Source organism: Xenopus laevis, chromosome 2S, assembly GCF_017654675.1.
Source record: "Xenopus laevis strain J_2021 chromosome 2S, Xenopus_laevis_v10.1, whole genome shotgun sequence".
Lineage (NCBI taxonomy): Eukaryota > Metazoa > Chordata > Amphibia > Anura > Pipidae > Xenopus > Xenopus laevis.
This window is the reverse complement of record NC_054374.1, coordinates 50,446,585-50,462,583: the sequence shown is the minus strand read 5'-3', so window position 1 is coordinate 50,462,583 and position 15,999 is coordinate 50,446,585. Positions and strand designations below refer to the sequence as shown.

The 15,999-nt window shown below is 40.6% G+C and overlaps 1 protein-coding gene across 1 annotated transcript in view; it reads left to right on the top strand.

The window, feature by feature from the left end:
• Positions 1 to 15,999, top strand: part of tspan7.S (tetraspanin 7 S homeolog) — a 75,232-nt gene that overhangs the window by 47,015 nt on the left and 12,218 nt on the right. The window contains exons 2-3 of the mRNA XM_018249228.2: positions 11,452 to 11,640; positions 12,318 to 12,392. Of these exons, the coding sequence (XP_018104717.1) occupies positions 11,452 to 11,640; positions 12,318 to 12,392 (264 nt within the window). The remainder of the gene's footprint in view (positions 1 to 11,451; positions 11,641 to 12,317; positions 12,393 to 15,999) is intronic.

Here is a 15,999-nt window from a genome sequence, read left to right as displayed (position 1 = left end):
TGCTTCTTCTTTAAGAGGTCACTCTGAGTTAATAAAGTTTGATGTGATGGAAAACCTTCTTTTTCCCGTAATTCTTGGCATTCCCTGGTTGAGGGGTCATAATCCAACTATTGACTGGCAGGCTGGAACAGTTTTCTTCAACTCGGATTACTGTCGTTTGAATTGTTTTCCTCCAAAGATGCTGGGTGCAACCATTTCCGATGATGAACTTCTCCAATTTGTCCCACAAGTCTACCATGAATTCGCTGATGTCTTTAACAAGAAAGCGGCTGACTCACTTCCTCCCCATAGGAGTTATGATTGCCCGATCGATCTTCTCCCTGGCGCATCCATCCCTTTTGGAAGAATATATCCTTTATCTGAGCCTGAGTTAGCTACTTTGAAGGACTATATTGATGAGAATCTGGCTAAAGGCTTCATACGTCATTCTTCCTCTCCTGCCGGTGCAGGTATTTTTTTTGTCGAGAAAAAAGACCACTCCCTAAGACCCTGCATTGACTTTCGTGAACTCAACAAGGTGACAATTAAGAATCGTTACCCGTTGCCGCTCATTTCTGATCTTTTTCAAAGACTTGGTCGTGCTACAGTTTTTTCTAAGTTAGACTTGAGGGGTGCTTACAATCTGATTCGAATACGTGAAGGGGACGAATGGAAGACTGCCTTTCGTTCCCGATATGGTCATTTTGAATACACCGTCATGCCCTTTGGCCTTTGTAACGCTCCTGCCACGTTTCAATATTTTATCAACGATATTTTTCATGACTTACTGGATCAATTTGTCATCGTATACCTGGATGATATTCTTGTTTTCTCCAATTCTTTAGAAGATCATCGTTCTCATGTGAGGGAGGTTCTGCTTCGTCTTAGGAAACATCTTCTCTACGCCAAAGCTTCTAAGTGTGAGTTTGAGAGATCTCACATTGAATTTCTAGGATTCCGAGTTTCTAGTCAAGGTTTCAAGATGGACACTAAGAAAGTTGAGGCGATTATTAACTGGCCACCCCCGAATGACCGAAAAGGGGTTCAACGTTTTGTGGGATTCGCAAATTTTTATAGAAGGTTTATCAATAAATTCTCTTCCATCATCAAACCTCTCACAGATCTTACAAGTTGTAAAATTAAATTTTCCTGGTCCCCAATTGCTCAACAAGCCTTTGAACTTCTTAAAAGACTTTTTATTTCTGCTCCCATTTTAGTCCATTCCGATGTTTCCAAACCTTTCGTTCTTGAAGTGGACGCCTCTGAGGTAGCTATTGGAGCAATTCTTTCACAGCGAGCTGGCCCCAAAGACAACTTACATCCGGTAGCGTTCTTCTCTAAGAAGTTAACTCCTACTGAAAGAAACTATGATGTTGGAGATCGTGAGTTGTTGGCGATTAAAGGTGCTTTGGTAGAGTGGCGTCATTTATTGGAAGGAGCTGTCCATCCTTTTATCATTTTCACTGACCATAAGAATCTGGAATACTTAAGATCTGCAAAGCGTTTAAATCCTCGTCAAGCTAGATGGGCACTCTTTTTCTCTCGTTTCCAATTTCATATAACTTACAAACCTGGGGCCAAAAATGCAAAGGCTGATGCCCTGTCCAGAGTTTTTCCGGTGGAGAAGGTGTCCATGGTTCCTGATACAATTCTTCAGTCTGGACATTTTTTACTTCTGCAGTCTTCTTTTATTGATCGTCTAAAGAAGGTTCCTCAAGCTCCAACAGATTATCCTGGTGTTGAAGATATTTTTGCTCAAGATGATTTACTTTTGAGGAACAATAAGTTGGTGGTTCCACCAAATCTTCGGGTGGAGGCCTTGAGAATAGTTCACGATCATCCTTTAGCTGGGCACACTGGTATTCGAAAGACCTTAGAATTGGCCAGACGTCTTTTTTGGTGGCCCTCGTTAATAAAAGAATGCACTGCTTATGTGCGGTCGTGTGAGTCCTGTGCTAGATCCAAGTCTTCTTGCAACAAACCTGTGGGTCTTCTCCGTCCCTTACCCCTTCCTGAGAGACCTTGGAGTTCTATTTCCATGGATTTTATCGTTGAACTGCCTCCATCCAATGGGTGTAATACTATTTTTGTGGTTGTCGATCGCCTTACCAAGATGGCACATTTTATCCCTCTTCCCCGGCTCCCCTCTGCTGCCATGACTGCGGATGTGTTCATTAAAGAAATAGTTAAATTACATGGTCTTCCTAAAGAAATTATTTCTGATCGCGGTACCCAATTCACATCTAGGTTTTGGACTGTGTTGTGTAAATCCCTTGGTATCTCTTTGTCTCGTTCTTCAGCCTATCACCCACAGACCAATGGGCAGACTGAGAGGACTAATCAGACGCTGGAGCAATACATTCGTACTTTTTCTTCCTATTTGCAGGACAATTGGGTGTCACTTCTTCCATGTGCTGAGTTCTGTTATAATAATTCTATGCACTCTTCTACTGGCCAGACTCCTTTCTTTTCTAATCTGGGTTTTCATCCTATCATGTTTCCAGATGTCCTTTCTGAGGTGACCCTTCCTGCATTACAAGATCGTTTGGAGTTTCTTAAACAAAATACGTCTTTTTTGAAGGAACAGATAAGTAAGGCTCAACAAAATTTCAAAACTTTCGCAGACAGAAAACGAGGGAAGGATCCTGAATTCAAGAGTGGTGACAAGGTTTGGCTCTCTTCTTTGAATCTTCGGCTCGCTACTCCTTCCAAGAAGTTGGCTCCAAAGTTTCTGGGTCCATTCGTTATCAAGAGGGTCATTAATCCTGTGTCCTTTGAATTAGAACTTCCTGACTCTCTTAAAGTATATCCTGTGTTTCATGCTGCTCTGCTTAAAAAATTTGTGCCTAACATCTTTCCAGGTCGTGTGTCTCCACCTCCTCCAGTTATCTCTTGTCAAGGCGAGGCTGAGTTTGAAGTGGAAAAGATCCTGGACTCCAGAGTTCGTGGCAGAAGGTTGCAGTACCTCGTCAAGTGGAAAGGTTTTCCAAATGAAGAGAATTCCTGGGAACCAAAGACCAATGTTCATGCTCCGAGGTTAACCACAGCCTTTCACAGGAAATATCCTGACAAGCCTGCTTTTGACGTCCTGAGGCCGCCCCTCAGGGGGGGGCAATGTAAGGTACCTTTGGTCGCAGCTCAGTCTTCTCGTGGACGCAGGCGCAGGGGTGTGCAGGGTTCTGCGCATCCTTGGCGTCTGTTTCCGGCGCCCGCGTCTTTGCGCGGGCGCGCGTCCGTTCATTCGGGCGCGCGCGCGTCGCGACGGTCGCGGGCGCGCTAAAGTTGACGCACGGCGTCCTGACGCTGCGTCCTTACGTTTGGCGCCAATCTGTCCCTATTTATCCTTGTCGAAAAAAGCAAACAGCGCTTGGTGATTATTTTCCTTGCTCCTGAACCTTTGCTGTTGTACCTCTCTTTGAACTTGATTCCTGGATTTTGACCTCGGCCCGTTTCTGACCACCGCTTGACTTCTGCCTGCCTATCGACCCTGCTTGTTTTGACTACCGCTTGTACTCCGCCTGCCTTCTGACCTCGGCCTGTTTCTGGTTTGCTTGAACTCCGCCTGCCCTTCGATCTCTGCCTGTCTACGGATTCTTCTCTACTCTAACACGGCCTGCTTCCACCACCTGTGAGCTCCTGCTGTACACTAAAGCAGTTTTAACTGCTAAGCTCTTCTCCAGTGGCTCCTACCCTCCTGGCACTCCTGACAGTGAACAAGCTCACACAGCTATGCGGCAGTTGTTTGAAGAACACACTGGGCAAACAATGCCTGCAAGGTCAACGTATACACTACAGCAGTGGATACGGAATATATTATTGCTGCTTGGAAAACGTCACTCAGGTGGTGTTTCTGGAGACGGTATTATTATTGATATTTAGACAGAATGTGAACAAGCTCACACAGCTAGGCGGCAGTTGTTTGAAGAACACACTGGGCAAACAATGCCTGCAAGGTCAACGTATACACTACAGCAGTGGATATGGAATATATTATTGCTGCTTGGAAAACGTCACTCAGGTGGTGTTTCTGGAGGCGGTATTATTATTGATATTTAGACAGAATGTGAACAAGCTCACACAGCTAGGCGGCAGTTGTTTGAAGAACACACTGGGCAAACAATGCCTGCAAGGTCAACGTATACACTATAGCAGTGGATACGGAATATATTATTGCTGCTTGGAAAACGTCACTCAGGTGGTGTTTCTGGAGACGGTATTATTATTGATATTTAGACAGAATGTGAACAAGCTCACACAGCTAGGCGGCAGTTGTTTGAAGAACACACTGGGCAAACAATGCCTGCAAGGTCAACGTATACACTACAGCAGTGGATACGGAATATATTATTGCTGCTTGGAAAACGTCACTCAGGTGGTGTTTCTGGAGACGGTATTATTATTGATATTTAGACAGAATGTGAACAAGCTCACACAGCTAGGCGGCAGTTGTTTGAAGAACACACTGGGCAAACAATGCCTGCAAGGTCAACGTATACACTACAGCAGTGGATACGGAATATATTATTGCTGCTTGGAAAACGTCACTCAGGTGGTGTTTCTGGAGACGGTATTATTATTGATATTTAGACAGAATGTGAACAAGCTCACACAGCTAGGCGGCAGTTGTTTGAAGAACACACTGGGCAAACAATGCCTGCAAGGTCAACGTATACACTACAGCAGTGGATACGGAATATATTATTGCTGCTTGGAAAACGTCACTCAGGTGGTGTTTCTGGAGACGGTATTATTATTGATATTTAGACAGAATGTGAACAAGCTCACACAGCTAGGCGGCAGTTGTTTGAAGAACACACTGGGCAAACAATGCCTGCAAGGTCAACGTATACACTACAGCAGTGGATACGGAATATATTATTGCTGCTTGGAAAACGTCACTCAGGTGGTGTTTCTGGAGACGGTATTATTATTGATATTTAGACAGAATGTGAACAAGCTCACACAGCTAGGTGGCAGTTGTTTGAAGAACACACTGGGCAAACAATGCCTGCAAGTGCACTACTATTGGTGCACTACTATGAAGAACAGCAAACAGCACTGGACACGTTAAAGAACAGTAAGATAAGTAAAATAAAAAATATATATATGTATATTAAAAAAAAAAATTACTCTGGTTGGTGCTGAACTACTAGGAGCAGCACACCAGTCCCACTCCCCAACACAGCTAGACTAATAGCACTGGGCTCTTATAGTAGCAAAGTAAAAAAACAAAAAAGAAAATAAAATAAAAGCAGTCCTTACAAGGACTATTGGGTTACAGGCAGCAGTCAGCAGATGAGAGATCAGCAGCAGGACAGCTGCCCACAGCAGCTACATACAGAGCACTGCAGTAGAAGGTAGATTACTAGCCAGCAAAGCTACCTAACCTAAAATGTCCCTCAAATCCCTGCAGAGTTCTGTCCCTACAATACAGAGCAGTATCAAGTAGATTACTAGCCAGCAAAGTTACTATCAACTGTCCCTCAAATCACTCAACAGCTCTCTCCCTACACTAGCTCTTCCAAGCACACACAGGCAGAATGAAAAAACGCTGCAGGGCTTCAGTTTATATATGGAAGGGGAGTGGTCCAGGAGGGAGAGCTTCCTGATTGGCTGCCATGTATCTGCTGGTCTGGGGTGAGAGGTCAAAAATTGGCGAACGTCGCGCGACGTTCGCGAACATTCGGCGGACGCGAACAGTCGATGTTCGCGCGAATTAGTTCGCGGGCGAACAGTCCGCGACATCCCTAGTAATTATTAAATACATTAAATAACCCCAATAGGCTGGGTTTGCTTCATATAAGGATTAATTACATCTTAGTTTGGATCAAGAACAAGCTACTGTTTTATTATTACAGTGAAAAAGGAATCAGTTTTAAAAATTTGGATTGTTTGGAATAGGGTTACTATTACAATCACTTACTTGTACATTATCTAACACTTTATCTATCTTTATCTAACATAATCATCTATATGGCAGGGAACTTAAGTAGAATAGATTGATTGTTGAATATTATGCCACTCACTCCCTAAAATGCTGGGATCAAGGACATTTGGGGTGAAAATATGCTAAAAGTGGGGTTTCTGAGAAAACTTGAATATCTGCCTAAAAGCACAGATGTCTTTACATGCAGCAGAAACAGGCATTTAATATGCTGCAATGTTGCTTATAGTTATATAACTAGCTAAGTATGAACATTTGACTTCAGCAACATTTAACCTGCTATCAATGTAGTGCTGAAGGGAGATGTGGCATCAGCCAGAAGTGTAAGGGGGGTCGGTGACTTCTGTGTAAGAAGGTCCTCTCATAAGGGATAGAGTCAGGCGACATTAGCAGTTAATATCTTTGACAATTTATATGGATGTACGCTGACATTGTTCCAAGTAATGCTTTATTAAATGTAAAGAAGGCTACCTTTATCATGGCGAGCTACCCCTTTAAGCAGTGATCATTCTAAAAGATATTCCAGTTGTCACAGTTTTGTATGTTTGTCACATTGTCTTTTACCTACTTATAGGGTTAAAACATCAGATAAATAGTGAGGTTATATTAATTAAACAAGTGTTCCTGAGCAATAAGCACCTAACAGTTGCTAGTGCCTGCCCCAAGCTAAGCATTTCCTGTTTATTACAATGGGAAACAACTGCAGGGGAAGGGGGTGGCATGTGCCCTTGGCATTGGAGTGAGAATTCCTGTTACAAGTGAATGTACGCTGTGCCTGATGTAGTAAGCAATTTTGTGTATGTACATACAGTCTCTGCTGTATTTATTTAAGGTTTAGTTAACAGATGAAATATTTTTAGTAGCTCAGAATATCCTGTTTTAAATAGGAATATAATATTACTTTATGGAACAGTTCATAGTTTCTGTGGCCTGCACCTGCTGCTCAGCTACTCAGCATTCTTTAACAGTGTGTTTTATGCTGGACACCAGTTTAATTTGATCTTATTTTATTAAGCCTTTATCAGACATAAGTGAGTGCATAATTGTGCTCACTGCAAACTGGCACAAATGTTTGTGTGGGATTCTGGAGGTGCAGAGATATGTATTGTTTAGGGGTAGCACTTGGTTGGGACACTAAATTGTATACAATCCAAGTGGCACAATATTGGCCACCTATAAGGACAGGTGTTAAATACAGGGCAGTCTTTCACCCAAGTGCCTTGCACCTTGCATTTCATAAACTATGGTAGGCTCATTTATGTTGCAAATTTGGATGGAGTTCACTTTTCTTTCCACAATACAGAATTATCTCTCAAAACTCTGTGTTCTTATTTAAACTCTAAAAGTTTCTAACTTAATTAAATTAACTAAATTAATTAATTAAATTAACTTAATTAAAATTTCTAACTTAATTGGCATTTGGCAGAGAGCCCAGAATATGTGCCAGCTGCACTTAGATACTTTTGTAACAATTTAAGATAAGCAAAGAATCAATTGTAATAACACAAGCAGGTCTCTTGGGGAAACTGTGACTTTCAGCATAAAGGGCAATTCACCTTCATTGTCAAAACTGATAAATAACACATAAAAAAGTCCCCACTGGCCCCCCTCCCTGCCTCCCACCTGCACAGTGTTACCCCTGAATTGTTTCCCTAATACTGACTGCACATGCACAGTCAGCGCAGTGGAGCTCACGGGCATCATCTTCGTCGCTTCGGTACTCTTCGAAAAGTGACATATCGGCGCAGTTATAACAATCTTCCGTTTCTTTACAACTGCGCATGCGCCGAAAGTGACGGAAATTGCTGAAGGGAAGGAAGAAGCCAAGAACAATACAGAAGGGCCGGAAGATGGCGCCCATGAGCTCCGCTGCGCTGACTCTGCATGTGCAGTCAGTATTTCAAGAGGGGACACCATTTCGGGTGTAACACTGTGCAGGGGGAGGCAGGGAGGGGGGCCAGTGGGGTCTTTTGCCTAAAGGGGGTTTAGCACTCCTTTAAAGGCTACCTGTTAGGCAAAAATATTGCCCCCAAACAAAGGTGTGGGCTTATGGAGTCATATGCCATTTAGGGGCAGATTTTTCAAAATGTGAGCATAGAATTTCCACAGAAAAACTCACTCACTTTCTATTAATTCCTTGTTGATTTTTAGAATCGTATTTATCAAATGGTGAACTCCATTGGTAAATACAATTCTAAAAATCCAATAGAAATAAATAGAAAGTGAGTGAGTTTTTCTGTGGTGAGTTCTATTCTCACATTTTGATTAAATTGCCCCTTCGTGTATAACTTGCATTTATATTTCTGCTATTTTGATTAAACTGTCCCTTAGTGTATAACTTGCATTTATATTTCTGCCAAAGTGCATAACCTTGCATTTATCAACTTTGAACCTCATTTTCTATATTGCAGCCAATTTTTCCAAATTAGTCAAATCACTATGCAAAGTGGCAGCATCCTGCATGGAACCTATAGTTTTGCACAATTTAGTATCATCTGCAAAAATAGAAACAGTACTTTCAATGCCCACCTCCAGGTGATTAATAAACAAGTTGAAAAGCAAAGGACCAAGAACAGACCCCTGCGGTACTCAACTAACATGGAGCTTCACTCCATGGCCAATTTTGCATTTAAACGAATGATTTATATTTGTGCTGACAGTCTTAATTGAGCCCCAGTGCATTTTATTTATTTTTTTGCTCACAAAAGTGATAGCATAGCTTTGTTATTTATGGTACATGAAAGTAGAAACCAGAGGACCCCTATTGATTCTGACCAGGTCTCTTTTTAAATGTTCACTTCATGGGTTCCCTTTGAGGGCTATACTTTCCTCTCATATTCTAAAAACATACAAATAATAATAATTAGCATTAGTTGACATAAGAAAATGTTCAGTTGGCCCAACTAATCTGCCCATTTATTCCCTTGGAGTGCTCATTTTATATTTTGAATAGATGTTCACATGATCCGCGTTCTCTCTTCTGAGTTTTACTGTCAACTTACTTAGATGAAATAATATTAATTGTAAATGCTGTTGGTACCTGTAAATAAAAAATACAATTTATTTCCAGGCATTGTCCAGTTTATATGTCTGAGTGTGGCAGATTTAGTGTATCGGAGTATTTACATTTGTAATAGCAGAAAATGAGGAGGATGGGGGATTAGAGGATCGAGTTAATCCCTATTTGGACAGTATTGCTTACAGTGTAAATACTGCGGTGTAAACACACTGTCAGTTAGGATTTATACTGCATCTGATTGTAATGACACATACAGTACATCATGGATTATATCATTATTTCAGCATATAGTGGATAGGGAAGTGGAAGGGGCAGTTGAGCCAAAAAATTTTTTTATGGTAATGTCACACCAAGTTGTATTAGTGGCAATGCACATTTCACATTTGCTCCATCAAGGAAAAATATGCCCTGATGCCCTGAACAATTGCTCAATACACACTGCCGTTGTTTTTAAAATGACAAATGCCTATGGTAGGTGAAAATCATTGACTGCAGCAGCTCCTCATTAGTAGACATGTCACTAGGAATCAGGAATTGCTGTTCAGTCCGACAGGAATTGTTACGCCTAAATGAACTCCAAGTGTAGTTGTTTTACTGGGAGACCTCATGTTGCATACTTCTTATATTGTAATCCCAATTTTCTACTGTAAGAAGCCTTTTAGCATTGCTGTATTTTCTGACTTCATGTATTTGCCTATTCAGTACCTTGCAGACCACAAGCAAGCGATTAAAGTTAGAACTCAATACATTTAGCAAACTGTGGCATTTTAAAGTACAAATTGTGAATCCAAATTCATTTTATAATGTAAACCTATTTTTCTTATAATAACCACAGATATTTCCCTGTCTGAGGTTTCAGATGTGGATTTTTGCCGTCCTCTTGGTTAGCTAAAAAAAAAGTATCATGAAATCTATGAGACACTTATGTTAACTGGCAGATTTTAAGTATGCTATATTTTAGTTAAGAATTCCACACGTGTGTGTGTGTGTGTGTGTCTTCTCACTCCTGCCATATAAGCTTAAAGAATGAGAGTGTCAACCAGTGTTCGATTGAACACTGCCCTGTAAAATGTACAAGAATCACCACAGTGTTATAAATTAATTTGAAAACAGAGAAGTAATTTTATCATGAGACTAGGCAATTTACAGTGAATAGATATTTTCAGGGCTGTTTTGTTGCCTGCAGGGAGGGTAACTTCCCAGGGGTGACAGTGCCGTTGCCCTTAGTAGTGTATTTACTTTAACTGAGTGACATTTTCCCCAAGTCAATTTAGTGGATTATAGCATCTGATTTTGCTCTGTGCATGGGTGGCCAATGATTTGGCTCTGTGCATGGGTGGCCAAATTGAGCCAGATCCGCTTGTATGGCAAATTTGCCAAGCAAGTGGACCTGGCAGTGTATGGCCACCCTCAAAATTAACTTGGTGTCAGATGATTGCTTCTCCATGAAAACAGAAATATCTCTATAAAAGTAAATGAAAGCATTTAAAAGACATGCAACACCATGAAGCACATTTACTGTATGTCATATTTGTATCTGTCCAACCCGCACTAGCAAATAAACTACTACTTGGCAACAAATGACCATAGATGTGAAATCATTTCATTGTGTAGTTCTGTGCAGAACCATGAATGACCATTGGCCCTTGTTTATCTCCCTAGTTAAATACTTAAAGCATTGTACAGAGCTTATCTGTTATTTGCTGTGTAAATGTGTGCCCTTTTGCCATATTACCAATTCAGTGGTTGACCCCATGTCTACACATCAGGTTATTAGCTATAATCTAACGCACATTTTGTAGCAGTGAAAGGTAACTGTACATTATATTTAAAATTAGAGACAAAACTTTATTTTTTTGGTGATCTTGATAGTGTTTGCAGATTTAAAATAAAATTGGCTTCAATGGAATATACAACAGAATGTTTAAGAAGGCAATTATATTTTAATGTTTTTTCAAGACATTGAGAATTGTACAAGAAAAGTATGTATATGGTTTGGAACAAGTTAACAGTTCTTTGCTGAGAATTCAGGCATCTAAGTTTTGGCAGTGCAACCATAATAGAATCATCATAGATTCTGTACAGAGGAAAACTTCAAAATACTGTTCTGTGTATTTGCAGGTTACAAAGTGAGTTTGTTGTGCTCTGTATGTAGCAAAAAAAGAATAATTTGCGCCACTACTTAAAAATAAAATTATTGGGTCAGGGTGCCATGTCTCTGGACTTATAACTTGTGGTGAGGCAACGAATGCCCACAGAAAAAAAATGCTTTATTCAGCAGAAAATAGGTAGCCTGACAATTTTGCAAACAGAATTATGGATGGTTGGGCTGGACTGTGAGCTCCCATCATTTTGCTCTGTAGCGGCAAACCCAGCATTTTTTTTTTAAAGCGTTATGTTAGCAATAAAAAATGTATACCTGCATATCTGTATTGTGGATTTTGTGTATAACTGCACATGACTTCTTTCTCTTTAAAATTTGTTTGTTTTTTTTCCTTTTTTTCTCCAGATCACAGGAGTTATCCTTCTAGCAGTAGGCATCTGGGGAAAGCTCACCTTAGGCACCTACATCTCCCTCATTGCTGAAAACTCTACAAATGCTCCCTATGTCCTTATTGGAACTGGAACAACAATCATCGTCTTTGGCCTTTTTGGGTGCTTTGCTACCTGTCGTGGGAGCCCATGGATGCTAAAACTGGTATGAATATCTTACAAGGAGGTTTTGAGCATTTTATCATCTGAACATTCTGTTGCTGCGTGGGGACTCAAACAAATGCTTATAATCGGTCTCATTAAAACTGAATGGGCATTCCCGATAAGCACAGTTATATGTCAACATTTTTTTTTATTCCCTTTCAATGGCAATTTAAGCTAGGGCCACATGGGGCCAAAATCAGCCTACTGAAATCCACTGGTCGATTTCAGCCCCTACCTCTGGCAGCAGCCTCCCTCTTCTGTTTGCGCCCAGAACAATGGTGTTGGCTCCAGCTTGAATTTGCCTCATAATCTTGTTTGTTCGCGAAATCCACCTAGTTTGTTCATGCTGGAGCCGAGACAAGGGTTCCGGATGCAAAAGAAAATGGAGGATACTGCTTCTGGTAGGGGCTGAATTTGGCCTGTGGATTTCAGAATGCTGATTTTGGCCCTGTGCGCTCTAGCCTTAGAGTGCTTTGTACCCCCCACAGAGCTGAAAAAAATGCTCTGGTGACAAAACATGAATAATTGTTCTGCTTTTTTTTTTGCTTATTTTCATTCAACGGTTTATAGAATGGTTTTGTTAAAGTTATTGATTATTATTATTTAACATGTGAACTGTATTTACACATGGAATGTATAATAGACTTTTAATGTAAATTTTTTAAATCTATTTTGCAGTATGCAATGTTTTTATCCCTGGTGTTTTTGGCTGAGTTGATTGCTGGCATATCTGGTTTTGTGTTTCGCCACGAGGTAAGTGAAATGTTTGGAGATTTTTTGTTATTGGGATAATGTAAGTGACTAAACAGCATGTCCCTTAAGGCTTTGTATATAAAACTCCTAAGCACTCTTTTACAATAGCTTTCTATGGGTTTTTTTAAGTAAAAGTGAAACCGTAGCCCAAGACCTGATCAGCCAGTAAGTATAGTACGACTCTACATGGTACAACAAGAAAAAAAAGGCATTTATATAAGTTAGAAGCCTTAGAGGGGCTTCTTGCTCCTTCCAGATACTTCCAGATACCATCCCAAATACTGTCCCGTTTGCTTTACCTGTTGCGAAAAAGTAATGCAGCAGGGTTGGTGACCATGTTGACGCCTGGTCCACATCAACTGCACAGGCTACACATCAGCGATCATTTGGAATAAAATTGAGCGGTAGAAGTTGTCACCCACCAACCAATCCCACTGCACTAGTAAAAGGTAAGGTAAATGGGGCAATTGTCCAGTTTGGGGGTTGGAAGGCCTGCCAACAGCTAGTTTTAAGATGGACTATGGAAGTGGGTGTTGGTGGCTCTGAGAGGAACAAATAACATATAGACACAAGTGGAGAGTTGTAGTTAGGTACAGAGGAGGAAAGGGCTTTGAGAAGGTCTTTGTTAGCCTTTGCATGACGGGGTCATGATAATAATTTGAACAGTTGAGGAGCAAGTTCTATCATAAGGAGAGCAGGAGAATTCTAGTGTGGTTTAAGATTAACTGGGAGACCACTTAATAGTAAGCAGCAGTAGTCTAGGCCACAGGATAAAAATAAACATTTGGAATAGTATGTAGTAGAAGCTCAGGTTTTGGCAGTGGTATTTGTAAAACAGGAGCAGTGCACCAATGAGGCAGCGCCCCACTGTTTACCAGGGGCAGCAAAAAAACAGAGTATGCGGCAGCAGCAAGCCGCCTCAGGTGGCGAAGGATCGTCCCTGACAATTAGAGAAGGACAGGGAAGAGTAAAGATTAGCCCTAAACAGCATATGAATGTTTTATTAGTATGAAATCTGTATCAATTGTATTGTATTGTATTAAAGGTGAAGCAAGGCCATTCAGAGGCAGGTAGAGATCTGTGTTAATGAAGCAGGGTCTACAAATTCTGGATATAATCAAAGTCATGTACAGTGTTGAATCATGCTGGTGGAAAGCCTGATTATTGATGTGAAGAAAGTTAGTAAAAGAGATAAGATGTTCTACTTGTATCGAAGCTAAACATTAGAGCGGGAATTTCGAACCTTTTATACACGTGAGCTACATTCAAGTGGGAAAAAATGTTGGGGAGAAACACAAGCATGAAAAAAAGTTCCAGGGGTGCCAAATAAGAGCTTTTGATTGGCTATTTAGTAGCGCCATGGGAACTGACAGCCTGCAGAAGGCTCTGTTTGGCATTACTATGGGTTTTTATGCAACCAAAACTTGCCTCCAAGCCAGGAATTCAACAACAGGCCCCTGCTTTGAGGCCACTGAGAGCAACATTCAAGGGTTTGGTGAGTAACATGTTGCTCACGAGCCACTGGTTGGGGATAACTGCATTAGACAGGCTGGGTCTAGTGCAGACTATTTTTCTAATATTGAAGAGTACCTTTTCAGTTTTAACCTTCTTATTTCTTTCTAAAGTAGCTCTGGGAGGGGGGGTGTTGCTGACTTTGTAACTGTTTTAAATTGATAGATTTACTGTAGTTGATACATTTCTTATCTTTGGCCCTGCTGAGCCCTCAGTTTTATTAAAGGCAGCTGTTAGAATTGATACAATAATTGATAAGATACTGCTGAGAACTCCAGTTATCAACTAATGTAGCAACTAAATGTAAATTGTAACCGTACCATATTAAAAAAAAAACCACATATAAACAATAAAGTAATTAAGAAAGGAGATCTAAAATTCTGAAATAACTGTATAATTTCCCTCATTATATACTCGTGAAATTGTTAATAATCATTCTAAGCAGATTACAGCCTTTCTGGATAATGGATACCATACCTGTAATGCCCAACCCTGTGCTATGTATCCCTAGAATAGGTGGTGGAAGTAAGAAGGTGCTGTGGCACTTCCTGTGAAAGATCCTTGTGTCGGTGTGTTTTTTTGGCCTGAAAAGGAGCACCACCATTGCAATTGAATTCACTGTGGGTAAATTAGCCTTTCCTTGTCGTTACAGCACCTTCTACAGTTTGTAGTACAGTAGTTTGCATTTTGCTTCACTGTATCTAAGAAAATTGATACATTGTGGGGTTCATCTTGAATTTAGTGTACATTGCAGATATTTCCTCTGATATGGTAGCATTTCAAATTTATTTCTTTTGCCAAAGAGCATATTAGAGATTACAAAGTAATCAGTGTACCAGACTTTCAAATTCTTGTTCAAGTGCTGTGAAATCTAACTTGGGCCACAAATATTATTTTTAATATGGGGTTGTCTTGCTCTACCCACTGGATTGTCTCAGGGCCTTCCAATACATACATTTTTACGCTCACCAAGGATATTTGCTTTTCTTTCTCCTCTTGCACACTGCTCCACCTAGTGGAGGAATGATTTTATTCTGTGGAATAAATGGTTTTGTGCAACACTATGGGGCAAATTTACTAACCTGCGGAAATTCATCAGAGACGGCTTCGCTCACATCGCCACACTTTGCCAGGCGAAAATTCGCCAGGACAACGCTAAATCACTAAAATGCAAAGTTGCGTCCAGGGCGCCGAACGATGACAACGTTTTGCTAGCGTTAATTCGGCAAGCAAATCGAAGTTGTGCTAGTGTTGGCTAATTTGCATATGGCGGGAAGTTAAATTTCAATGGACGTATATGTTGCAGCAAATACATTACACTACACAAGCCCAGGGAACCTTAATAAAATGAAGTTGTTATATTGCCCTACACATGTGCCCAGTGTATAGTTTATCTGCCATACGTAAGGAAATGTAGGGGGAAGCTGGGTGCCCTAAGAAAAAAATTAGGATCTTTTGCAGCCTATCACCCTGAAAAACTGAAAAGTCGCACATTTTTTTTTGAGGAACTCCTATCTACTCTATTGCACTTAGCCTGGTCTAAGGTGGCGATGGCAAGTCTGGCACAAGAGGTAACGTTCAGTAAAATCCGCATCTTAGTGAATTTGTGTAGTTACATCCATTCACCAGAGCGAAAATTTGCCTGGCGTTAGAGTGCGAAGTAGCGCTAGAGTCTAACTCCTTCGCAAGCGAATTTTTGCCTGTTAGTAAATCGGCAAATTCCTGAAATGACATCACGCTGGCGATTTTTCTCCCTTTAGTAGATTTGCCCCTATAGCTTTACCTTCAGGTGATCATTCACTACATATTTTAACCTTTTTTATAAATCACCTTAATATCATTTACATGGACTAAAACGTGTGTAGAATATTAAAATATTTAATGAGATCATGCAGAATGTTCTATTCAATCATCTTTAAAAATTGAACAGGGTTCTAAATCTTTAACAAAATATGCAGAACACACATAAATATATTATAACAAATGTGATTCCAGCTGTACTACATATACAGTTACCCAAACATACAGGTAAATCTTGTTTTTTCGCTAGGGTAAAAAGGCCATTATTGATAGGGTTTCCGCACAGAATTGAAGA